Source organism: Rhinopithecus roxellana, chromosome 13, assembly GCF_007565055.1.
Source record: "Rhinopithecus roxellana isolate Shanxi Qingling chromosome 13, ASM756505v1, whole genome shotgun sequence".
NCBI lineage: Eukaryota > Metazoa > Chordata > Mammalia > Primates > Cercopithecidae > Rhinopithecus > Rhinopithecus roxellana.
In genome coordinates, this window is record NC_044561.1 from 110,244,475 (window position 1) to 110,271,015 (window position 26,541).

The 26,541-nt window shown below is 43.2% G+C and overlaps 1 protein-coding gene across 1 annotated transcript in view; it reads left to right on the forward strand.

The window, feature by feature from the left end:
* The window catches only part of CTNNBL1 (catenin beta like 1), a 179,201-nt gene that overhangs the window by 131,988 nt on the left and 20,672 nt on the right, over nt 1-26,541 (forward strand). Inside the window, exons 12-13 of the mRNA XM_010355334.2 lie at nt 15,041-15,138; nt 17,293-17,373. Coding sequence (XP_010353636.1) covers nt 15,041-15,138; nt 17,293-17,373 — 179 coding nt within the window. The remainder of the gene's footprint in view (nt 1-15,040; nt 15,139-17,292; nt 17,374-26,541) is intronic.

Genomic DNA, 26,541 nt, shown 5'->3' on the forward strand with positions numbered 1-26,541 from the left:
CACTCTATTCTGCCATTTTTATCACTGGGCCAGGGATGTTTGTGTGCTTTTTAATGTGCCCCAAGTACCTGTAAAAGTGCCTGGCTTCTATTTTCAAGATTGCCTTGTGGTCCCAGATGGCTACTAGAGCTCCAGTTATTACGTCTATATTCCAAACAGCAGGAAAGCAAAAAGGAGAGAAGGAAGGGCGGAAGGACACATGTCTCCTCCGGGAAGTCCCAAATACCAGTTCAACCCGAATCTCTGACCTGACATTAATCACATGGTCATAACTAACTATAAGGGAAGTTGTAATTGTTGTCTGTGTGCTTTTTAAGCTGGTCACAGTATCCCTCCAAATAAAATGGGTTCTATGACTAAGAAATAAGAGAATGGGCTGGGCGTGGTGGCTCATGCCTGTAATCCCAGCACTTTTAGAGGCCGAGGCAGGCGGATCACCTGAGGTCAGGAGTGAGAGACCAGCCTGGTGAAACTCCATCCCTACTAAAAATACAAAAATTAGTCGGGCATGGTGGCAGGCACCTGTAATCCCAGCTACGAGGGAGGCTGAGACAGGAGAATCGCTTGAACCTGGGAGGTGGAAGTTGTAGTGAGCTGAGATCACATCGCTGTACTCCAGCCTGGGCAGCAGAGTGAGACTCCGTCTCAAAAAATTAAGAAATAAATAAAAAGAGAAACTGAGGCCGGGCATGGCAGCTCATGCCTATAATCCCAGCACTTTGGGAGGCCAAGGTGGGTGAATCACTTGAGGTCAGGAGTTCAAGACAAGCCTGCCCAACATGGTGAAACCCCGTCCCTACTAAAAATACAAAATTAGCTGGGCGTGGTGGCGGGCACCTGTAATCTCAGCTGCTCGGGAGGCTGAGGCAGGAGAATTGCTTGAACCCAGGAAGTGGAGATTGCAGCCGAGATCGTGCCATGGCACTCCAGTCTGGGTGACAAGAGTAAAACTCCATCTCAAAAAAAAAAAAAAAAAAAAAGAAATAAGAGGATGGATATTAGGCAACTGGCAGTCTCGGCCAGTCAGATTGCTGCCCTTTGGTGTATAGAGTATCTCTCTTGAGCAGAGTTTAGACAGACCTTCTCTGAGTTCCTCCAGTCACTGGTGTCCAGCTCATTCTTCATGGCACTCCCCAGAATTAGCATTTTTCCTCAGTCCACACTGCTGCCACTGTAGCGATGGGGTTGATTTCACTGACAAAGCCCATTGTAGGAGCCATAGAAAATGAGATAGGAAACTACAGGCTGGAGTCTCCTTTTCCACGGAAGGTGGCTGTGTACACACATCGCAAGCACTTAAGACTTCGTGGACCTCTCCTTCAACCCATCTGAGATATGGGCCTTCCCTAATACACGAACGCTTGACCTAGGAAACTTCATGCCTTCTGCCCAAACTCTGAAAGGTGATGTCAGATGCCACATCATTCCGGTCTGTTCACTCTGCATTCATAGAAAGAAGTAATGTAGCACAGAGAAGCATTTCCTGAGCATACATAGTCACTTCTTGCTGCAAGGCACGTTTTCCCACAGACACGGCACTGTAAATTAGTTAAGGTAACACTTAAACACTTTTAAAATCCTTAATGCACTGGAATATTCTGAAAGAAGAGAATGGAATCCCCTGGGAACAGTGAAAACAAGTGAGTTAACCAAAGGCAACACCTATCATATTGCCTTGCATCCAGTAGGTGCTTAGACAATGCTTGTGGAGCCTCATCACAACTGAAAGATGAGACTACTGAGTTAATTTTGGCAATATTTCACATTAAATGGGTTTCAGTGGACCTATTTCAATGGAAAAGGCATTCAAAATTTCAAACAACAGACATAAAAACTGCTTTCTGGAAAAATAGCCTTTGGGTATCTCATCATTCATATTCCAAGTGCACACTTTTTCTTGCCTCCTTCTCAACATTTTCTTAAGATAATTTTCAAACATACGGAAAAGTTGGATGAGCTATACAGCAAATACTCATGTACCTGACACCCAGATTCTACAATTAACATTTTGCTGTATTTGCCTCACCACATGTTTATCCATGTCTTTCTCTGTCATCCATCCATGTTTTTTTTTTTTTTGATGCAGAAAGTAAGTTTCAGACAGCATTACGCTTCATCCTTAGACACTTTAGCATGCATATAAATTAACTGAGTTTCATATGTATAATACGCATTTTTAAATAAAAGTAAAATGCACAGATCTTGAGTACACCATTTGTGTGATGATAAATACATACTATGTCAAGATACAGAACATTCCCACCACCCCAGAGCATTCTCTCATGCCCCTTCCTGGGCAGATCCCTCCGTGCCTCGCAGAGGTAAGCACTGTTCTGAGTTTTTACCATAGATTAGGTTAGCCTCCTCTAGAACCTCATATCAATGGATTCATACAGTGTATGTTCTTTTTGGGTTAGGCTTTCACTCAGCATACCATTTTTGAGATTCACCATAGGCTGTTACATCCATTGGTAATTTGTTCCTTTTTACTGCTGGGTAGTATTCCAGTGTGTGGATTTATTTTTCCATTCTTCCTATTGACAGGCCATTATGAACAGAACTGCTATAAACATTTTTTGTACAAGTTTTATTGTGGTAATATGTTTTCATGATCTCTTGGGTAAATACCTAGGAGCGGAATTGCCAGGTCATTGGTCTTTTGATAACTAAGATCTTATAATTGAACTGAGAAAGGACCTTACAAATCATCCAGGCCACCTCATTTTATAGACAAAGATGTTGAGACCCAGAGAATAGGTAGAAAAGAGACCTGTTCAAAGTTACAGAGAAGATTTTTCTCAAAGTATGGACTAGAAAGCCTTGTCTCCTAACTCTAGTGTTCTCTATAGCAGACTTCCCTTCTTCCCCTGAGAAGGAAGGAAATCCGGATTCTTTCCAGAAGATCATTAACCATTTCTATTATTGCTTGGAGAGAATTAACTGTTAGATATACCCGGGTGCAGGAGATTGTGCTTGATGCCTGTGCTTCTGTAGTATCTGGATCTGACCCTGCTTCTCCTCCAGTGTACATCCCTGCAGCTGTTCCTTCCAGGATGGTCTTTGTGGAACACAGACCTGGTCATGCAGCTTATCTCCGTCATCCATCCTACAGGGCCTGTGAGAGAAAGTCCAGACTCTGTAGTTGAGTGTGCAGGCCTCCTGCTTCTCTTGCCTCACCTTCCATCTTATTGCCCACCCCTATGCCATGTTCCTTCATACCTCCGGGCCTCTAAGCCTCTTTTGTTTGGTCTGGAATGCGTTTCCCCCTTTGTTTCCCGGATAAATTCCATACTCTTTATTCAGGATTTGGTTCATCCAGACCCTCTCAGAGAGCCAGTTACTCCCGTTTTATACATATGTACCTCTTCAAGCTAACTTACCATGGTGGTTTGTTATGATACCACATTCAGCATTAGTTGAACTCATAGCACAGGACTAGACCCTGAAGGTACAGATACGACTGAGACGCGGGCCTGGCCTTTGAGGAGTTTACCGTCTATTGAGATTCCTGTAACAGGGTAGTTTCAGTACAACACGATAAGCACTCACATGTGTTGCAGAGAATGAGAGCTCATCTTCTCACATCCTTCCAAGCGTTAGGTGTTTTGAAAGCTTCACCACACGAAACTATCTCATGACTTTACTTTCATTACTAGTGAGGTTGATGCTTTTTTTTTTTTTTTCATATGCCTATTGGGTATATTTTAACTCTTGAGGAAAACAATCAAGTTGTATTATGGTGACGCTCACTAGGTCACTTCCTAGCTGTGAGACCCTGGAAGGCAAATTTCTTTTCCCAACTCAGTCTCTAGTTCCTCGTCTACAAAATGGGAAGACTAATAAAATGTATTTCATAGGATTGTTGTGAGAATTAAATGAGATAACGTGTAAAGCACACACAGGCATATAGTAGGTTTGCAATAGATGTGGCCTCTTGAAGTTCCCAGCCCCTAGCCCAGTGCCTGCCACTTATGCAATATTCAGTGTTTGTGAAGAATAGGAATATATGTACACTGTGTATGTGTTAAAAGGGGCTATATATAGATACTCACACAGATCCATCTGTCTTGAGAAGGGTGTTTGATTTGACTTACATCAATATTCAGCCAGAATGGCTGAGCACACATGCGTGACTCTTCTTGGGTTACCACATCCCCTGCTAGGCAGATGTCCGTTATAATGAAATGTAAGAAGGGAAAAAAATAATAATAAAGGCAGAGGAGTGTAATGTTATGGCTTGATTTGACAGAGCCTCCTGCTACTTCAGCTGCCAGTACCAGACATGGAACAGATTAATCTGTATTCCAACACACCACTGCTGAAGTCAAGATCGATCTAATTAGGGTATTTTAAACATCCTGTTTGCATCTAGAGTCTTATCAGAAACCAGGACGTCTGTCCTTCTGGGGGGCAGGGGGTGGGTGGGTGGCAAGGTTCGGCAATAAAACAGACACAGGCTGTAATTTTGGAAGTGAGAGAAGAACACTGCTGTTTGATTTCCTTAAAACAAAAGAGCCAGTGGCCTTAGATCTTCTATGGAAACAAAGGCAGCTCTGCAGCATGGCCTTGAATTTTAAGGTGGCCCTGCAAGGTCTTGCCAAGATGTGGGCCTGATGGTTGGAGTGCAGGGACCCTTTCCATCCTAAGAATAGAACTCTGGCTGACCCATGTGTGTCTTTCGTAAGCATTTGGGCTGTGGAAGGCAGGTACAGGCTCTGAAGCTGGGTGGGCAGAACGACCAACCAGGCTGGGCCAGTAGGTAAATGCCAGGACATCAGGATGATGGTGAGGGTCTGCTTTTCATAGTCCAACGTTCATATTTATGTGTGATCTGCACCCCATCTTTCCAGCCTCATTACTTTTCATCCTTCCTTCCCTCCTGCGACATTGATCTCTTTCCAGTTCTTTGTCCATATCCTGTGCTTTATAATTTAATTCTTTACTTCATGTTGGTCTGTCTGCTTGGGATATCCTTGCTGTCATTTCCCCCACTTTCCTGTACCTGTCCTTCAAGACTTAACTCTGATGCTACCTTTCCTACCATTCTTAGCTCCTCTGGCTGGGAGAGCATTTTATCCACCATTAGCTTCTGCCCCTGTCATTTTCTATAATGTAATTTTTTGTATTTATTTAGGAGATAGGGTCTTGCTGTGTCACCCAGGCTGGAGAGCAGTAGTGCGATCATGGCTCACTGCAGCCTTGACCTCCTGGGTTCACGTGATCCTCCCGCTTTAGCCCCCCAAGTAGTTGGGACCACAGGAGTGTACCACCATGCCCAGCTACTTTTGAGAGGCAGAGTTTCACTGTGTTGCCCAGGCTGGTCTCAAACTCCTAGCCTCAAGCAATCTAACCAGTCTTGACCTCCCAAAGTGCTGGGATTACAAGCATGAGCCCAATTGTAATTTTATTTTTTTAAAAATTTTAACAGCTTTATTGAGATTGACATATGAAAAATTTATATATTTAAGGTATACCACTTTTTGTTTTGATATATGAATAGTATATATTATAAAACGATGACCACAATCAAACAAATTAACATATCCATCATCTCGCTAGCATTTTCTGTCATGAATCTTAACACACTGTAGGATTCTTATACCTATTTTGTGAGTAAATGAGTGAGTCTGTGCCAAAGATTCCTAAAAGCCTCCTCCTGTGACCCAGCTCCACTTGCTAGGGCCTCCTCTTCCTTTCTGGTGAGCAGAGCCTTCCCCTGCCCCGCCATATTAAAACTTCAACAGAGGTTCCAGCAGGACCCCTCTAGAATCTGGAGGCACCTCTCTTGGCACAGAGGTTGAGAAAGTCAAAGTTAGGGATTGTTACTGTGCACCTTGTCACTTTTTTCCTTCTATTCTCCCACTCCCACCCTGGGAGACTTGTTAGTGTACATAGGACTCATGCCCCTCAACGTACCAGGGGGTTATGTCCCAAAAAACCCATCGTGAGTTGAAAATATGGCAAGTCAGATATGCATTTAACACACATAACCTGCCAAACATCATAGCTCAGCCTCACCTACCTTAAACATGCACAGAACCCTTACGTTAGCCTACAGCTGGGCAAAATCATTTAACACAAAACCTATTTTATTTTTTTTAAAGTGTTGAATATATCACATACTTTATTGAATATTGTACTGAAAGTGAAAAAGTGGTTGTACTTGATGTACAGTTTCTACTGAATGCATATTGCATTTGCAGCATCGTAAAGACAAAAAATAAGTCAAGCCATCGTAAATCAGGAACCATCTGTATTCCATTTATCCCTGACTCCAAGAATGTGGCCCAGTTCTAGGCTCCAAAAACTAAATGTGCCCATAGAACCCCAAATCCTGGTTTCTGTCCACCAACTTTACCACTGAAAACGTGAAGCTGCTAGCACACGGCCACTCACCTGCCAGTGTAATACATCCAGCCCTGCATCTCTCCCAGAGTCTCAGAGGAGAAGGTTTTCCTCAGGTCTCAATTCTGACCTCTTAACTTTCAGTGTGTAGCCACTCCTTCTCAGGCCCTCCTCTTTCCTACCCCAACTGAATTAGGAGCTCTTCACATATGGGCTGAGTATTTTCCATGCATGCCAGTATACTCTATTGTAGTTGTTTATTTCTTAGCCTTAATCATAAAATGATGAGCTTCTCTAGAGTGGGCTTTCATCGCTATTGTCTTAGTACTTGCTACATTGCCTGGCACATAGTAGGTACTCAGAATTTTGAGTAAAGGGAGGACTGGTGATACACCACTTCATGCCCTGTACTTATCCTAAGATTATAAAACTCTAGAAGAAGCTAATCTTCATTTCTTTACAGATCACACATTGTATTTTCAGTTCTTGCAGGAAGACCAAAAGGCAAGTGATTATCATGGCCAAGTACATTTCTTTTTATTAAAAGGTAGGACCATCTCTACTTAGATGTCCTGTGTCCGTCACCTTACTAGTAAATAGTCACTACCCACCTTAGCACTGTCTGCAGGTCTCCCAGAATCTTGTATTATTTGGTGGCTTTATAGCCAACGACACACAAGCACTTTATTTTAATTTATTGTGGGATTAGAGAGTCTGAGCGAAGTTGGCCTTGCTCCATTTTAGGGTTAGAACAAATCTTGAGTTAGAGAAAATAGCCCTACCAGCTGAGAAAGCCAAGCAATCTAGGTTTCTGTTTTTCTCAGCAGGAGCTAGTTAGGATGACCCAGGCTGACTGAAACATGTTCAGTGGCAGACATGTGATCAGGTTGCAGTGTGGAAGGAGTTACCTGGTGATCTATGACAGGTGCATAGGTGAGCGAATCCCTTGTGGTTCTCTTTTTCAGTACAACAGATCTCAAACTGCTGTCTGTTGAGTGCCTACTATACACATATCTCATTTGAAAGAATGAATTTAATAGATGGGAGGGACAGCCCCATCTTACAAATAAGAAAACTGAGACTCAGAGGCTAAGCTCCATGCTTATGGCTTAACCAGCTAGTGAGTGCCAGAGACAAGATTTGAATCCATGTCTCTCTGATCCTAAAGCCCCACATAAGATTAATTAATTCACTTGTTGGCAGTCTGGAGCAGATCCCAGAAGTTAGTGTTCTCCATATGCCTGTGTGCCTTTTTCAGCAATGGAACCATAATAGGCCTACTTATAAGCAGGCCTGTCTGTGGATAAATAGCTCTCCTCATAGAGAATGGGTAATGTTAACCAAACACCTACTAGAATGTGGACCATACTTTTTTTTTTTTTTTTTAAAGAGGAAGGATGAGAAATGCCAGTCCATCCCACTCTTCACAGAAATGGTGCACACCATTTTGGCTGGTTGGAGTGACTGCCACAGTCTGTGCTGTTCTGGAAAGACACCTGATTTGGGTGTACTAGATCAAGAGTTCTTAACTAAGGAGCCATCACTAAGAGATGTGACTGCTCTGAAACTCCATGGAAAATGTTACATTTGTGTATGTGTTTTAGGAGGGATACGCATGCCTCCATGTTTATCAGTCTCGCAAATGTCTGTCATGATTTGGAGGGAAAAAAATGCAGATCTAGATTCCAGTGGCCCACAGAGGTACTTTGGACCTGAGGCAAATCACATTCCTTCTCAGGGCTATTGTTTCCATACTCAGAACCCCAGAATCAGGTCAGAGATTTCTAACCCCCCTTCCAGCTCTGAAAATCATAAAACTCGAACTGCCCCCTGGAAAATCAAACTTTTAGCCCTCTCACATAGAAACAGCCATCTAACCCTTTGTTAATCACCCATGAGAAGCCCTGAAGAGAGCTGAGCTGGGGGAAGGGTAGGCTAGAGCCTCCCTCCAGGCGGTTTCAGTAATTAGTGTCTGTCTGAGGCAGCCAGTTGTCTGACTGTTGAGCAGGGAGCCCAGCAGGCAGGGACTCTCACTGGCACAATTTCAATCCTGGCTCTCTAACGCTCCACCTAGATGCTAGGCTGCCTACCTCCCTCCCTAGGGATTTGAAAATGTAGATTTGCCTAGCCTTCCCCTTGGTGGAGCCGTGTTGCTTCCTTGTGTGTGTGTGTGTGTGTGTGTACACACGTGTGTGTTTTCTGCACTTCCTGGGCCCTCCTTTAGAGGCTGTTCTCTGCAGTGGGAACTACCACATCCACCCCGTCTGCATTGACAGCTCCATAACCATCCTTCACCTCCATTTTATCCTGTCGAAATGACAGAGCAGCTGAGCAGTGTTGGCCAGCAGATAAACCTGTTATCTCCCCTGCTCCCTGTGCCAGCAGCTCTCCGCATCTCCTTGGTGCATGAAAAATTGACACCACCTTGGGCTGAAATCTGTTCTTAGGGAAGCTATATTTATTAGTAGCTAATGAAACTTGGTGTGTGTATATATGTGTAAACTTGGGATGGCTGAAGTGTTTCCCTGTCTGGCAGGCACCAGTAGCCTATGGCATGCCTCAGCATCCAGATAGAGAGGTGGAAGGCCATAGGCATCAATTGGCCTTAAATACCAAACAAATAGGTAAATGTCATTTATTCTTAGTATACCATTGCAATTGATCATGGTATATCTTGCTCCAGACTGGGGTGAGCCGTGGAAATGCATGCAAGTGTCATCTGCTGCCAAAGAAGATGGTTATTCTATTTCTTACATTTTTCTCTTTGAAAATTACAGCTCCTGATACCCTCTCTGCACCACCAGCACCCAGCCCTCCCTCCCCCATCTTGTTGAGGTATATAAAGAACATTCTCTTGCAACTCTTTCTCATCCATCTTAATCAGCAAGATTAAAAGAGAAAATTATTGAGAAGTTCTGGTTCAGTATTTTTGTGGAACTGCCTGAAACCCAAAGTCTCTTCTTTATTTAGACTGTGGTGGAAATTGCTTCTGCAAAGACTAATTCTGTAAAATAGAGAAAGATGGTTGTTATTCATGTCTTACTCCATATGGCCTTTTACTTCATTTTATTCTTGTTAAAACTGTTAATTTTTTAAATCCACATTTATATAGTGCCTGTCTTTTGGGCACAGTGAGCCCAAATATGAGGCATATTTTCAGGCTTTGCATGGTCTCATTTACCTTCCTTCTTTAATAACATTGATGATTGCCTTTTATATGTGGGAAACATAACATGGTAGGAAAAGCTTACAGTTTGGAATCAGGCGACTTAGATTCAGATCTAAGATCCAGCCACCTACTCAAGCACATGACCTTAAGTCAGTTAATCTCGCTGAGCCTTGGGTTCCACATTTATAAAATGGAGATGTGGATGGTACCTTTTCCACAGCTTAGTTGTGAGGATTCAGTGAAAAAATTGTGTACAGACTCAAGCCTACTGGCATAGATAAACAATAAAAATGATGACAGTTATTATTATACCCTACTTATGTTCAAATAGGAATTTGAAGGAGCTTTCAGCAAAACAATATGGTGGCACTAAATCTTAGCTTTGAATAAGAATTTGTCAAAACACAAATGTTAAATTAGGGAACCTATTTGCAACATATATGGAAAAGGGTAATATCCTTAATTTATAAAGAGTTCATAGAAATCAAAATTGAAGAAAGGATAAGGCCAGGCAGTTCAAGAAAAAGCAATACAAGTGGCCAGTAAACATAGTGTGATGGTGAATTTTGTGTTAAGTTCACTGGGCTGTGGGATACCCAAATCACTGGCAAGACATTACTCCTTTGGGCTTGGGTTGGTACTACTCCATTGGCTTTCCTGGGCCTTCAGCCTGCAGATGACAGATCACGGGCCTTCTCAGCCTCCGTAATTGCACAAGCCCATCCCTCATAATCAATCTTTTTCTGTATATTTTTATATTTCCTATTCTGTTTCTCTGGAGAACCCTAATACGCATAGGAAAAGATGTTTAACCTCATTCGTAACAAGAACAAAAACATGCTAATCAAAAGAAGATCTCATTTTTCACCTTGTGGGTTGTCACAATTACTAAGTTGGATGATATGCAATCTGAGTGAGGATATGGGAAGACAGATGCTCATATATTTACTAATAGTGGGTATGTCATTGATACAACCGTTTTGGAAGACAATTTGTCAGTGTCTTTCAACATTTCATATGTAAATTTCTTTCGATGCCCTAATTCCACTACCAGGAATATGCTTTCAGAATATTTGTGCAAAAGTAAGCCAAAATATGTGGACTTGTATAGTCACTGCAGCATTGCTTCTAACAGCAAGAATAAAATAACACAAAACTGGAAACTACCTAAAATACCCAGGAATGGGCGCTAGTTAAAATTGTGATAAAGAAGCTCCGTGGAATTCTAGATAGCCATTTTAAAAATAAAGTGTGTGTGCCGATATGGAAAGATATATTAGGGAATATTTTTATATATGAAACGCAGACTTCTCCCCCTGAAAATGTACACAAGGTACTTTGTAATTTTTCTTGGGAGAGAAGAATGGGTTCGTGGAAGGAATATGGGAAAAGAAATAGTATAGATGGTCAGTAAATATCAAGTACACATTGTACCTTTTCATGTGTTTGATTTTTACCTCATACATCCATTGCTTTTATTTTAAACTCCATTGGTAGAGGGTGAAGGGAATCAGTAACAACGAAAGAATAAAAGAAATTGCTTTCTGTGGTTGAGTCTAAATTCATCTTTGAGCTTCCTAATAGCCCAGGCAAAGAAGGAACGTTGATAAGGAAATATAAAAAATGTATCAGGAAAGAGAAATATTTTCTTGATCTTGATCTCTGAAAGGACTGTGGCTGCTGAGGAGACTGGTGTAAACTCAGATCCAATGCTGTCTCTCCCCAGCTTAAAATTAACTGGTAGGCCCTTGCCCCTGTTCTCCATAGTCAACCTTTGCCTTCCTCACTGGCCTCCCCTCTGCCACATGGACATGGCACTCCATTCAAACTGATTCAAACTGATCTTTGCATATATTCTGCCTGGAATGTTCTCTCCTTTTTTCTGTCTTGTTGCCTATGGCTCTTCTTTGTCTTTTAAGATTTTCAGTTGTTGGTTATGTCCCGTGGGAATCCTTGGAAGTCAGTTGTGCCTCCTCTATGTTGCCCACATCCTGTTTGCCTCCCTCAGTAATGGAACTTGTAACAGTGCTGTAATTGTTTTGTTTTCTTCACCAAATGAAGAGCTCCTTCAGGTTAGGGAGTCTGTGTTGTTTGTTTTTGGCCCTGAACACTCAGCACTTGCTAGGCACAAAGGTAAACTGGTCAGTGAATGAGGGAGTGAGTAATCCGAAGTTTGAGTTCTACCTCTTCCACCAGTTAGCTGTGTGGACAAGTCACTTCTCTCTGGGCCTCAGTTTTTCCATCATACAATGAGAAATTTGGCTCAAATAATCGATGAGAGCTTTGGCTCTGATTTTTTTTTTTTCTTCCTCTGTGGTTGTCAGATTGTCATGTATATAATACCAGGATGTTGTCACCAGCTGTCATACTAAATAATTCCAAAGTTTCAGAATTGATCTTGTTAGAATTCACTGCATTTGTTATGGCCTGTCCCATATCTGTTCACCAGCTGAAGAAATCACAGCTACTTCCAACTTGGTTGGCACAAGGTTACAGAGTTGATCCTGTCCCTCATTCTTCCCGCCCCTAACCTTCTCTCCTTGGCATACACAAAGGTCAGAGCACTTTCCCTGAAGTGTGTCTTCACAGACGTTCCTTTCTTACCCTACTTTCTCACCCTGAGCTGAGCTCTGTTAGCTCACTGTCCTTACCTTGGGTTCATGGGGTTTTTTGCCTTCCTGTGGAGGCAGGGCCCGTTCTCTCCACTACTTTCTCCCCTCACCCCACCCCAGTGAGTGACTACGGCAGATGGAGGTTCCACCAGCTCAATCCCAGCTTTACATAAAAGTTGAGAGGAAGATACCGGGGGAGCCTGGGGTCTTGAGAAGGTATATAGTACCTCTGTCCACAGCATATTTTAAGAAAAATGTTATATTTTCAATACCTAAAAAAATGGATTCTACCAATTAGAAATATGTTAATTGAAATTGATGGCACCCTCAGAAAAAGCCATTTACCTACTCCCACGTACAAAAACTCTTTAAGGACCATTTTGTAACTGACAGTTTGAAAGCATATTAGCAATGCAAAGGTAGTATTGCTCTGAATTGGGGATAGGCATTATATATAGAAGTGCAAAAGGTATTTGAAGGCATTTGAAACATATCCAGAATTCAGAAGTGGCCTGTTTGCCCCCACGCCCACCTCCACCACTGAAAACTTTTTTGTTGATAACCTGCTTTCTTCCCATTCATTCAGCAAGTATTCGCAAAACACCTACCATGTGCCAGACATTGTTTTAGAACCAGGGATATGGCAATGAACAGAGCAGACTTAAAATATCTGCTTGCAGAGAATTTGTATTCTAATTGAAGGGAGATGGTGAACAAAATAAATAAATAAATAAATAAATGATAGAGTATTTTAGAAAGTAACACATGACGAACAGAAAAACAAAGCAGGTAAGACTTGAGAATAGCCATGTAAGGCATTGCATTTTTCAATAGGGTGGTCAAAGGGAAGCCTTGCTGAGGGGATGAAGGTGGAGTAAAACCAGATTTAAAGAGTAAACCATGCAGATAATCTGCCGAGGAACATTTCAGGCAGAGGAAACAGCAAGTGCAGAAGCCCCGAGGCAGGAACAGCCTGACGTTAGAAGCAACATTTAGTCTGTGTTGGGGAGTCACTGGAGTGTTTTAAACAGACCTGACTTTAGGTGTTAACCTAAGGAATCGTGCTGGCTGCTCAATGGAGATTAGGCCAAAGCAGACAAGGGTGGAAGCAGACGGACTCACTAGTAGGCTATTGACTATTCCAAGCAAGAAATGATGGTGATGTGGACGAGGGTAGTGTAGTAGTAGTGGTGGTAGTAGTCAGAAGAGGTGAGATAATGGATATGATTTGAAGGTAAAGCTGATGAGGTTTCTCGTGGGGCATGTGAAAAAGAAGAGAAACAAGGGCATTTTCACTGGTTTTGGCTGGAGAAACTGGAGATTCTGGTTGCCATTAGTTAGATGGAAACAACTATGGGAAACAGGTTTAGGGAGGAAGATCAGGAGCTTATTTTTGGACACGTTAAGTTTAAAAGAACCAGCCAGGCACAGTGGCTCACACCTGTAATCACAGCACTTTGGAAGGTGAAGACAGGTGCATTGCTTAAGGCCAGGAATTCAGCACCAGCCTGGGTAACATGGCTAAACCCCATCTCTGCAGAAATTACAACATTAGTCAGGCATGGTGTTGTGTGCCTGTAGTCCCAGCTACTCAGGAGGCTGAGGCAGGAGGATTGATTGAGCCTTGGAGGTCGAGGCTGCAGTGAACCCTGATTGTGCCACTGCCTGGGTGACAGTATGAGACCCTGTCTCAAAATAAAAGTTAAGGAAAAAAGGTTGATAGGATGTTAGGCAGCCAAGTGGAGAGGGCAGATAGACAGTTGAATGTATCAGTCAGCATTCAGAGGACAGGACTGACCTATAGGTTCACATTTGTGAGTCGTCAGCATATAAGTGGTTTTCAAAGCCATAGGACAAGATGAGATCACCAGGGATGTGTATATAGATAGAAAATAGAAATCTTAAGGACTGAATAACTCCAACATTAAGAAATTAGGGAAATGGGGGGGTGGGGAATGCTTATTAAGTGAAGAAAAACACACTGGCACAAAATTATATCCGTGCTATAATCAGAGAAGTAAGAATGCTTCCTTGTGACCTCAGTAGTCAGGTGACATTCTTGGGAACCCAAGGTAACTTTGGCATAGGAAGATGCTCCTCAGTTTTCAAATAAACTGTTTGTTGTTCACACTGTGAGCATTTTATTTCAAAATAAACTTTGTTCTGCCATTTCTCCACGAGTAGACTTTTGTCACCTCCTTTTCAAGGTCATTATTCTTGATTTTTTGAAAGTTCTTTTTAAAGAAAAGAATCTCTTTACACCTGAAGCCTGTAATATACCCTTCAATTACCCTCTTCTTCCAAGAGTAGAAGAATAGTATTTCATAATAGAAGCTGCTAGGTTGTTGAACTCAGAAAGCCCTGTTAACTGTTTTGAAGTGCTTACAGTCCAGCCACCTTTAAACTTGAAGCAGGGGTGTTAGCTGCCCCAGAATGCAAGTGATAGCACTGGGTCCCTGTCATATTTCATATTTAATTCCAGGCTGTTTACTTGGGAAAGTTATAAGGTAATTTGAGAATTTGATAGAACATGTCTCATCCATTATTTGTTCATGTCATGGCTGGTGTTCATATTCTATTCACAGGTTATTTCTGTAAAGGCAGGATTAGTTTGAGATTCTGTTGTGGACAATAAAAATCAATTAATTCCAGACGGAAAAGGAATTCTAACTTAGTTTTGATTTACTTGCTCAAGTTGTCCTTGAGGATATCATCCCTTTTGAATATGTTTTTTGTGCAGTGTGAAGATCGGTTCGGTTTTTTAGTGACACAATTTAGGTTCTTGTCTTATTAATCAATAGCAGCAGTCAGAGAGGCCTACTTATTCCCCCCTCGATAGAACCAGACGAGGTGAAGAGAGGTAATAATTACTGCTCTGATCTCAGCATGTTCTCTTTTCTCTTTCCCAACCCAGAGCATGTCTGTTCGATCCTGGCTTCCCTTCTGCGGAACCTGAGAGGGCAGCAGCGAACCCGGCTTCTGAATAAATTCACTGAAAATGACAGCGAGAAGGTGGGTGACTGTTGGACTGTAAAGATGGGACCAGGACTGATAGAAAGGCTCTTTACCTGATGTGGTCTGACAGATACTGGGTTGAGTGGTCCTACCCTAAAATTCTCTTTTCTAGCATCTGGGCCCTGTTGTTTTGCATGTCAAAGGCTTTTCTGGTCATTCTGCTTTTCATCTCCAAATGCATTCTCCTGGGAATAGTTAACACCTGAGGATGATACCACTAGTACTTGAGGGGGATTTTTAGACCCAAAGAGCATGGATTAGACTCGGATTTTTGTTGAGGGGTGTTGCACAGCATAGCAAAGTGATTAAGAGCATTGGCTTTGGATACAGACTTGAGATTTGAACCTGTTTTTGCCACTTTTGAGATGTGTACCACTCTGAACCTTAGTTTCCCCAGCTTCAACATGGAGACATCAATACTCATCTTGAAGGGTCAATGGGAGGTGAATTAGATAAGGTCTTACTAAGGTGGTGGTAGTAAAATGAAGATAATGATAAGGAAATGGTAGAGCCTTCCCTAAATGGGCTATGGAAGCTGGGACCGCAATTACATGAGATTAGATGGATCAGGCTATGGAAGCTGGGAACACAGTGACATGAGATTAGATGGATCAGGCTATGGAAGCTGGGAACACAGTGACATGAGATTAGATGGATTGGGCTATGGAAGCTGGGAACGCAATTACATGAGATTAGATGGATCGGGCTATGGAAGCTGGGAACGCAATTACATGAGATTAGATGGATCGGGCTATGGAAGCTGGGAATGCAATTACATGAGATTAGATGGATATTTTATATCTTTATCTAGTATGCCAGACGATAGGATTTTTAACAGTAATAAGAGCTACCATTTATTGAGTGACTACTGTGGATTGGATAATAGAGCAGATGGCTTTCATCGTTGCATATATTCTCACAACACTGTGGTTTATTGATCCTTGTATAGTTATTATTTGCATTGACAGGCAAGGCAGTTGAAGCTTAGAGACATTATGTAACTTACCCAAGAAAGGTTTAAGACTGTCTCTTTGAGCTACCTCTGACCATTTTTTCTACCCTCACCAGGAGTATAGCATGATGAAGAGGCCTTCAAGTTAGGACATGGAGCATCTTAGTAGTCACGTCACCCTGGTGACATCATTTAACATCTGTGCTTCAGTTTCCTCATCTTTAAAATGGGGTTTGCTACCTATCTTCCCTGCACACCTTGTCAGGTGTTTTTTAAGGTTTAAGGAAATAATGGTCATGAAAATACTTTATAAGCTGAAACATTAAGGTCTTAGGGTCATCAGTGTTGGCCAAAGAAGGTGTGACCACAGTCTTCTCAGACTATATGACGGCATGTTGATGGAACATCTCCTATTAACCAACCAGTATCAGCTCCTGGGTAAATGAATGCCAGAGTTGCCAAGGGCTGTGATGGTGCCAACCTGATAAAAAGATAAGTCAGGAGTCTGGGCTGGCTTCACAGTGTTTCTTCAGTCATTTTGGAGTCTTGGGGGAAAAAACAAAACTTTTTCAAACCCACTGAGTGTTCCTCAAGCCGTGTTTGAAGCATGACTTTGCTCAACTTAAAACTGATTTTTAAGTTACTGCCAGGCAAATTTTGTCAGGGCCTTTTTTACAGTTGCTGAAGGAGGTTTTCTTGCTCTGTCTTCTGACTCAAAAGCAACTAAAAAAATTTGACTCAGGCATTTTTTAAAAAAGATCAGCTCTGGGGCAGAATCTGAACATGAAAGGTTTCAGCTTGAAAAAAGAAATTTCTGTAAAGTTGTAAGTGAATATCAAGTGTGTAACTTCAAGCTCCATCTTTTGGCAAGAAGGGACTTGAATTTTTATTTATTTATTTGTTTTTAACAACGTGCATTCCTGGGAGTTCTAGAAGGGCTGAGAATGCGTAGCCTCCTTTCAGGAGTGGGCTGGTTCAAACTGCATTCATCCTAAGTGTTCGCTTTGTTCTGCCCCAGCCCTTTGATCCATTCCTGATGTGTCCCTAAGCAAAGCTTCTCTCGTCTGTCCGCTGTAAGGAGTGCCGGAGCAGGCCTCCCTTTGTAAGGAGCGACAGTGAGATGAATAGGAGCGCCACTGTTCTCTTGCTGTGCGTTGTCTTTCCTTCTCACTCGGGCCTGTGAAATCTCTCTCTTTCAGGTTGACAGACTAATGGAGTTGCATTTTAAATATCTGGGTGCAATGCAGGTGGCGGACAAGAAGATTGAAGGGGAAAAACACGTACGTATCCCTGTCTTTCTTTTTACCAGCTATTGACTTGCCCTCCATTTGGTTCCCTTCTGTTGCTCCTATCTCCCCACAGGATAGGTAAGGGCAGCAGTGCCATCTAACATGTTGTAAAAGTAGAGCAGATGATGGTCTGCCAAGTGGTTATGACTGTCCTTCTGACAACAGTGACAGCCTTTCAGGAAGAAGTATGTGTAGTATCCATCCAGGTCTGACCTGGGAGTCTGGATGGACAGCACAGGCACCCTTGACAAGAGCTTCTCTTCGAAAATCTGGCCAAAGTACAGGGCTCTGACCTGGTACCATGTTGGCAGAGCATGTCTTAGTACTCACACTTGCTGGCTTCTGAAATCCTGAGGGAGGCATGCTGAGGAAGGGTGATCACAGGGTAGAGAAGCTGGAAGGAAACTGAATGGTCCTGGAACCCAGTGACCCCATTTACAGACAGAAAGCTGGAGACCTAGAGAACAGAAGCTCAGACGCATTGCAGCCAAGCCAAACCGCAGGTTCTGAAGGGCTGACTCTTGTTTTCTCATGTTGATGGCTGCTGAGAGAAGAAACACCTGCTGGACGTTTTTTCTTGAGGGGCTCTGCTTACTATGGTGTTGCCCCACCCTCTGTGTTTTTTACTTCCTTCCATTTTGTTCTCCGCCATCTCTGGCCACTGTAGCTTTCCATCTGTGTTCCTTAATCAGGGTAAGTTTTCCTGTCACTGTTTAATGTCCGATTCATATTGGCTCCCCTACAAGATACTTCTCAAGTCTTCAGTCACATTATAAAATGACGCCTGGCTTACTTTTTTCCAAGTCTACAGGAGACCTCATTTTCCTTGTGATCTTGTTTTGCTCCATCACTCCATCCTTCTTTTCAGTCTTGTCTTAAAGATACACTTGAGGCTTTTGAACTTCACTGGTGGAAGGACTAATTTTAGAATAGCCCTCCCCTCCCCTGTGTTGGGATCATCCAGCTAAGGCTTTCATGTGCATTGAGAATTACACCAGCATTTTCCCTCAGGGCATGCCTCAGGCCAGAGTGAGAGACTAGGGCTGGGGAGATGTGGGGAGACAGTGACCTTGTTATCTGTGTCCTGTTTCTCTTTGCCACTTCTTATCCACCTCTCCCCTTTCATAAAATGTACCTTCATTCATGAACACCAGCAGATAGGTAGCTGTGCTTTTCATTCTTGTGATTTCTCTATGATCACTAAACTTAGTAAGTCCTCAGAAGTTTGTGGATTGATTGAATTGATTAACTGGGGCTTTCTTCTTTTATACAGTGATACTACTGCAAGATAAAAGGCAAAGACTCTAAATTCTGAGGCTGGACTTTAGAGACTAGCATGTTCCACCACAATTCTTTCATTCCAATTCACCCCAACCCCTTTGTTCTTTAATTAAACTTTCCGTTTCCAGCTTTTCTTCCCTGTACAGTAACTTGGACATGAAGGACACTCAGTGGCTGTTAAATTGCGGGAGTAATGTACCCCTTCTCTTTATCTGAATGATAATTAGAAACAACTTGAAATTCCCTGGACTTTTGTAAAGAAACAGCCATTAGACAGTTAGAACTCCAGCCCTGACGGAATCCCTGATGTTATCTGCTAGGGAGGTTTTGAGGGATGGCAAAAGGAAGACCTGGGAGTCAGGGGACCTAGGATTTAAGAGCAAGCACCACCTTTAAATCACTGCCAGCTATGGCTTGTCACTCTGCCTCATGTAGCCTCAGTTTCTGGGCTATAACCTGATACTGGGCAAGGTGATCCAACACCTCAAGCTTCCTGTTTTCCCTCATTCCCTCAGGTTAAGTTAAACACCCTTTGGTAACTCTGCCATTTTTGGACAGTGGAATGGATTAAAAGCACAGTGATAGGTTGGTCAGTGACTGACTGGTCTTCTAGATAGAGGTGCAGTCTAGTAGAAAATGTAATCTTGCCACTTCTAGCTCTGAGGTCTTGGACAATCGAGGTGACCTTCCTAAGCTTTGTTTTCTCATCTGTAAAATTAGAATAAAAACACCTCCCTTTTGGGCCAGATGCGGTGGTTCACACCTGAACTTTGGGAGGCCAGACAGCCTACCTTTTTAGAGTAGGCCTAAAACTTTGGAAGGCCAAGGTGGACAGATCACTTGAGGTCAGAAATTTGAGACCAGCCTGGTCGACAAAGCAAAACCCCATCTCTTCTAAAAATACAAAAATTAGCTGGGCATGATGGCACACACCTGTAATTCCAGCTACCCGGGAGCCTGAGGCCCGAGAGTCACTTGAGCCTTAGAGGTGAGGGTTGGAGCAAGCCAAGATTGTGCTACTGCACTCCAGTCTGGGTGACAGAGCAAGAACCTGTCTCAAAAAATAAAAACAAAACACCTCCCGTTAAAGGTTATTATGAAGACTAAGCATAAAGTATAGAAAGTACTTCGCTCAGTAAGTAGAAGCTGCCGCCGCTGCTGCTGCTACTAGAATTTCCTAGCTTCCTTTGGAATTCTTGTGTAACTTTTTAGTAAGGCAGGCAGTCCTTTTCCTGAGAGCATCCTCCTTGCCAGGAGTCGCCTAGCAGAACAGAGTGTTGGCACCGTCAGATGCTTTGTTTGAGGTGCAGCTTAGACTTTTTTTGAGGGAGACCAGATAAGTGGCTGGGTGTCAGGGAGCAGCTTGCTCGTAGCTGTTAGGAAATTTGGCCTGCTTCCCAAAAGATTATCTATTATCAACATTGAAGAGGGTGTGAAATTGATTAGCACTGACGGAGAGTAATCGCTGCAGCCACTCTCCCAGCATTCACAGAGCTGCTGTGTGCCACGGGCACCGAGGCCCTGCCGTTCCCTGACAAACATCTGTCTCCTTGATGCCAAGGCTGTTTTGCTGGGCACTGGCAAACATTCCAAGGCCATTAGTGCTCAGCAGCCTCAGTGTTATGCAGAGAGCCAGGGTGGGTAGGGGTGAGGGATGAGTTTGTGAGCAGCGTTTGCTGCCAGCACTCAGGCGCCATCCTAGCAGATGAAGCCGCCTCACAGGTGTAAAGTGACTTAGAACAACATGACCTCCTTTTCACCTCTGCCTCATGCCGTGTTCTCTCTGAAGTTGCAGACAGTTTGTCTCCTCACCCTCATTAAATTTGAATGTCCTACACCAATTGGGAGCTCAGCAAATATTTGTTGACTTGAATTGAATGCTTATTTTTCGGGCATTTTGATGACATTGACTATCAGATCAGTAATGAATAATCTCTCACATACCTCACCAAGTCTGCAACCAAAAAACCTAAGATAACAGGCTCAAGTATTGGTATTTTTATTGTCTCAGCCATCACCTTCCCTGTGAACTTCAGACTTCTCTGGGCGCAGTGCAAGTGCCCATGGTTTGCAATTGACCAGGTCACTAGAGAGAATCTAGTCATTTGGCAAATGTTGATGAGGTGCCTGCAAGGGCAGGTACCGGCTGGGGGTGAGAAGTAAAAATGCCAAGAAAAGAATGGGCCTGGGGTGGTGCTACAGCCAAGGACTGGAGGATCCAGGGAGTAGGGAGAGGTCATCTAAGGCTGGAGTCACCCTAAACTCTAGGGGGGCTAGTTTTGTGGCTGAACATTCGTGCTGAACCTAAAAAGGTAGGGATGTCTAGGGCATTTCCAGTCTGGAGTGAAACAGCAAAGGAACAGCAGTGGGAAGCCAAGTGAAGGCGGAGAGGAGGGGTACCTTCCACGAGTGGAGGGTGTGAGAGGAAGAACACGGGCTTTATAGCCAGGCTTTTTCCTGGTTCTCCGACTGGGCAAACAATTGAACTGCCCTGTCCTTATTTTCTTTTTTTTTTTTTTTTTATTTTGAGACGGAGTCTCGCTCTGTCACCCAGGCTGGAGTGCTGTGGCCGGATCTCAGCTCACTGCAAGCTTCCGCCTCCCGGGTTCACACCATTCTCCTGTCTCAGCCTCCCGAGTAGCTGGGACTACAGGCGCCACCACCTCGCCCGGCTAGTTTTTTGTAGTTTTTAGTAGAGACGTTCCTTGGTGATGTTTGGTTTGTGCTTAAGGTGTATGTCCCAATTTGTGTACTTTGAGAAGTTATATATGTAGGGATATGATGTCAGTGAATGTATTATGCACAAAAGCTGCTTGCACAGGGCCTGGCACACAGAAGGTGGTCAGAAAACCTTTAGCTTTCTTTTCTCTACAGAGACTGTTTGCGTCCCCACTGCCCCGTCCCCACACACATGCACACACCCATTGTCCTGATTCCCTGCTACAGAAGGTTTTGCATGACTTGACTCTTCCCTGCTTCTCCAACCCCTTCTCCTGCCACTAGGCCCCTCCTGCCACACAGCCTTTCTTTCCTTCTTTACATTTGCCACTCCCTTCTGCCCTGAACCTCCTCTCTCTGCTGTTCCTTCTGCTCTCAGGTCTCAGTAAAATGTCACCTCCTCAGAGAGGCTTTCAGTGATTACCATATGTAAGAGAGCCCTCTCTCCCTAGCTGCTTCAGAACCTGTAATTATTTCATTTATTTGTTTACTCTCTATCTCTGGGACTCTAATCTCTCTTGTTCATCATTTTCTCAGGACATTGTGCCTGACATTCAGTAAATGAAAGACCACTGCTCATTAGGTGAAATTAGTATCTGTCTGTGAGTATTAAGGAAGATAGGGCGAGTCACCCTGGGCTTTCCACATTATTTCTTAACACTAATTTTTCACCCTGATTTGTTTTTTCTCTGTGATTAGACCTGTCACCAAAAATATTTAAGTACGGTTTTGTGGATTCTGTGGCATAACTGTAGCAATATTTAATAAGGAAAAATACTTCGAAGAATCAACAGGACTGAGAGATAATTGTATACACATTTAGTTCAAATCACGTATTACAATAATCTGTAACTAGCAAAGACTTCCATGTGCTGGGCAGTGGCCTTCTGCTTTTATCTTATATTCAAAGTCTCTGAGATTCCAGGGCCGTAATGTCTCTGGACATACCCTAGTGGTTTCTGGTGAACTAGATTTGGCCTGGACTTTTCAAGGGCATGTAATTCTTAAGACCCATCTAGTGAGCAGCCGTTCTTGTGACCTGGAAATATCCAGGGTTCTTGTCTCAGCAGATTTCACCTGACTCCCCAAATGACTTGAAGCCCAGAAAATACTAAGATGCCTGTTGTTGGGAAGGCGTCCTGACTTCTTGTGGATTCCTTCCCGTTTCCACTGGCTAACTGTACAGAGCATGCCTGGCTTTTGACCATCAGAAGGAAGACATAATTATATAGGTACTAGCAGGGTTTTTTCTAAAAGAGGGAGGAGAGCCTTGGAGAGAGGTTTTCTCTTTTTTAGTTCCTGGGAAAATTATACTCAGCAGGTTTATTCAATAAAGTGTTCTTACCACATACTTTACACCGTAATGACTTACAAATTGCATGCTAATTTTGTCACAGTTAAATCATTCCAGGCTTTACCTGAAAAGAAAAAGATGGACTCCTTATAATGAAACCGTATCCACAGGACTTGATGTCTTAAACAGACTGTCCTTTGCATTCGAAACTCATTTAAAGATTTATATGAAAGGGGATGAAGTGCAGGAGTGAATGTGTGGGGTACATGCGCCTAACACACTGGGTGAGATGGTAGACAGTGAAAGTGTGAGGCTGCCATCGATTTTTCTGCTAACTTGCTGGAAGATTCTGGGGCAAGCTTTGAAAAAGAATCCTGCTGAGAGTTCCTACCAGCTCCTCTCCCACTGCTAGCTTTTTTTTTTTTTTTTTTTTAGACAGGATCTCATTCTGTCACCCAGGCTGGAGTGCAGTGCAGTGTCATGGTGTGATCACAGCTCACTGCAGCCTCAAACTCCTGGGCTCAAGTAATCCTCCCACCCAAGCCTCCTGAGTAGCTGAGACCTCAGGTGCATGCCACCACGCCCGGCTATTGTTTGCATTTTTTTGTCTTTCTATGTTGCCCAGGGTGTTTACTTAAACTCCTGTGCTCAAGGAAACCTCATGTCTCAGCCTCCCAAAGTGCTGGAGTTAGACCTGAGCCACTGCGCCTAGCTTAGGCTCTTCTTTAAACCTGTGGTTCCCAAACTTTCTCAGTCCGTAGATTTGCCAAAAGACAGCTTACAGCCAGTAAAAGCTAGTGACAAGGGGGCTGGAGGCGGAGGACGTGGTGGTTTTACCTAATACCCAGTTTCGACCATTTGCTCATTCACCCTCTACTGCCTCCCTGCCTGCCCCCTTGCCAATCACAATCATCCTTCTTACTCTTGGAAGAGAAGTCAGAGGACCTGAATTCTTGTCTCACACCTCTGCCACTTACCTTGCAGTATGACCTTGGGCACTGTTTTGCCTTTCTGATCCTCTCTGTCCTCATTCAGTGGTGCTAATAGGCTCTCCCTCTACCAAGCTCATAGGCTTGTTGCAAGGTCTGCTGAGATCGGGGCTAGGTGCCAGGACCTCCTCAATCTCTGCAGACTCATGTAGCCAGCTGCCACCTGGACATCACCCACAGGCTCTTCTGACTTAGCAAGTCTAAAACCAGGCTTGTGGCCCTAACCCTATATAATCTCTTCCCCTACTCCCCATATTAGGGCAGTTTACCAGTTTGACCAGGTCAAAAACCTAGGCATCATCTGTTTACTCCTCTGTCTCCACCTCCCACCTCTCATAGTCTGGTCAGCTTACCTCTGATATCTCTGCAGCCTGTCCACTTTTCTTTCTCTTTACTACCAATACTTACATTCAGGCTACCATCATTTGTTTTCTTCCATTAGTGCAGCACCTGCCTAACTAACTAGTCTGCCTATTTGTAGGTTTGGGCCCTCCAGTTCATTTTCTACACAACAACCCAAGATTTTTCTAAAATGAAAATTCATGTATGCACTTCTCCACCCAAACACAATAAACAGTGGCCTTGCATCACCCTCAGGATGCAGTCTAACCTCCTGCACTGGCCTCATGGTGCCTCGCCCAGTTTGGCCCCTGCCAGCTGCTCTAGCTACATCCCTCACCCTCGTGATGTGCAAAAGCCATTCTGTACCACTCGTGCTTCCTGACCTTGTGCTTTCTCAAACCTTCTAGACATTGGCCCATTGCTCTGAACTCTGCCCAGAATACCTCGCTTTGCCATCTTTTCCACATCCATTTCATGAAGCTGGCTAATTTATTACTCTGTATCCTTCAGAGTTTTGGCAAACAAATTAGTCAATAAACATGTATTGAGTGTCTGTCATGTACTAAGCATTTTGCTTAGTGTTTCCCTGACAGTTTCTGCAGAAAGTCTTCACTGAGACCACCTGGAGCCCCTCCTGTATGCCCCAAGTGCACCCTTGCACTGCAGTCTTAGGCTGAAGATCAGGGGACTCTGGAGCCAGACTGTATAGACATAAATCCTGGCTCGGACTCCTACCAGCTGGGTGATTACAAGCAAGTTACTTAAACTCTCTGCTTCAGTTTCTTCATCAGTGAAAAGGATGAGAATAATAGTACCTATCATGTAGGATTGTGGGGAGGATTAAGTAAATATAGTATATGTAAATCACTTGGAATATTTCCTGGCACAGGGAAGTATGCCCTAAGTGGTAGCTATTATTACAAGTATTTTGGGCCTGAATGCTTATCTGTCTCTCCCTCTAAACTAACTCTAAGTCTTCACAAATAGGGACTAATCTTATTTACTTTCTCCGTTTCTCCAGTAGGGTTGTCATTTTCAGCCTTGTATTATTGTATCTGCTATCACAGAAGTACTGATTCTCTCAAGACCGGAGTATAAGTTGTCAAAATTCAAATGAGCAGTCTGGGTTTTTTTTTTTATTGGGGATGTAAATTTAGAAATTGACTGAATTTAAGTAAATTTAGAATTTGCATCACACTTGTGATGGCAACATCATGGTAATATGGAAGGATCATGAGTATGGCATCATACAAGCCCAAGATTAAATCCCAGCTTTGCCACACGTGATCTCTGTTCACTTGGGAAATGCCTTGCCCTGTGTGTGTGTGTGTTCATTTTCATGATAGCTTTATTATAGGGTCATTTTGAAGATTAATGAGATTGTTTGTAAAAGTCTGCCACATGCTTACGTGCTAAGACAGAACTAACATGTAGCCAGTCTCTTGTTTGTGGGCAAAGCTGTGGTCTGAGAGCCTTGGATTCTTACCAAAGCTGCCATCGGTTAGCTGTGCATTTTTGAAAGAATTTTCTTTTACTGATTCTCCAGCCTCAGTTTTCCAGCTAAAAGACTTGCAGTTTCTAGGATTCTTCTCTAATAGTCCGCCCTATTTTAGAAGCTTTTGGAAGAAGATTTGTTTTGCTGGTGTTGATGCTTCTCCCATCTCTAGTTATTTCCCTCTCCCATGGTTCAAGTTTCTCCCCTTGCTTTGGAAGAAAAAAGGCAATCAGCATTTTCTGAATGGTGAGGCAATTCCCACCCATGACTAGAGACCGAGTGGAGGCCTCAGGTTTCAGCTCTGAGTCATGTCCCATGTTATTAAAGCAAGAGAGGTTCGTATTGGCTTCATAGCAGCCTCTTTTATGACTGTCTCCTTTTATCAGCAAGGGGCAGCTCACTGCCTGTCAGGGGCAGATTAGAAATGACATCCTCATGCTTATTTGGAGGGCTTGCGACTTGACTGTTGAAAGAGATGGAGGCGTGTGGAAAGATGGTGATTTGGTAGTGCTCCTGAGGACAGATTAACATTTAAAGTGAGTATGTGGCTGGAAGAGGGGGAAACACACACACACACAACCCTGCAGAAATGGCACCTTGGTGCTGCACATACCACCTCCTTGTGTATCTTTGGAGATGAATCTGTTTATTTTAGCAGCCCCCAAACAGGCTTATGCTGCTGTGAATTGCAATCTGTTCTACTTAATGCGCCATTCACTGAATTACCATCTAAGTTTTTATTCTAACCCTCTCTTATGGAATGAACAAAACAAAACCTATCAGAGTATCTCTCTGTCTCTTTTTTTTTTTTTTTAGCTCTTTCAGATTGCATGTGGAATTTGCTGGTGTAGCTGTAGATTTTTTTGTTTTCCTTTTAAAAGTTTCTTCAATGTATGAGGAAATTATAGGCCAAGAAGCTAGGTGATCTTACATTTTAATGCTACTGGTTTGCATTAGTCACCAGATACGGCATAAAGAAAAATATCCCATCTATTTGTTTATACGCTAATACTGTGAAAAGTGCATAAAACAAAGCCTTT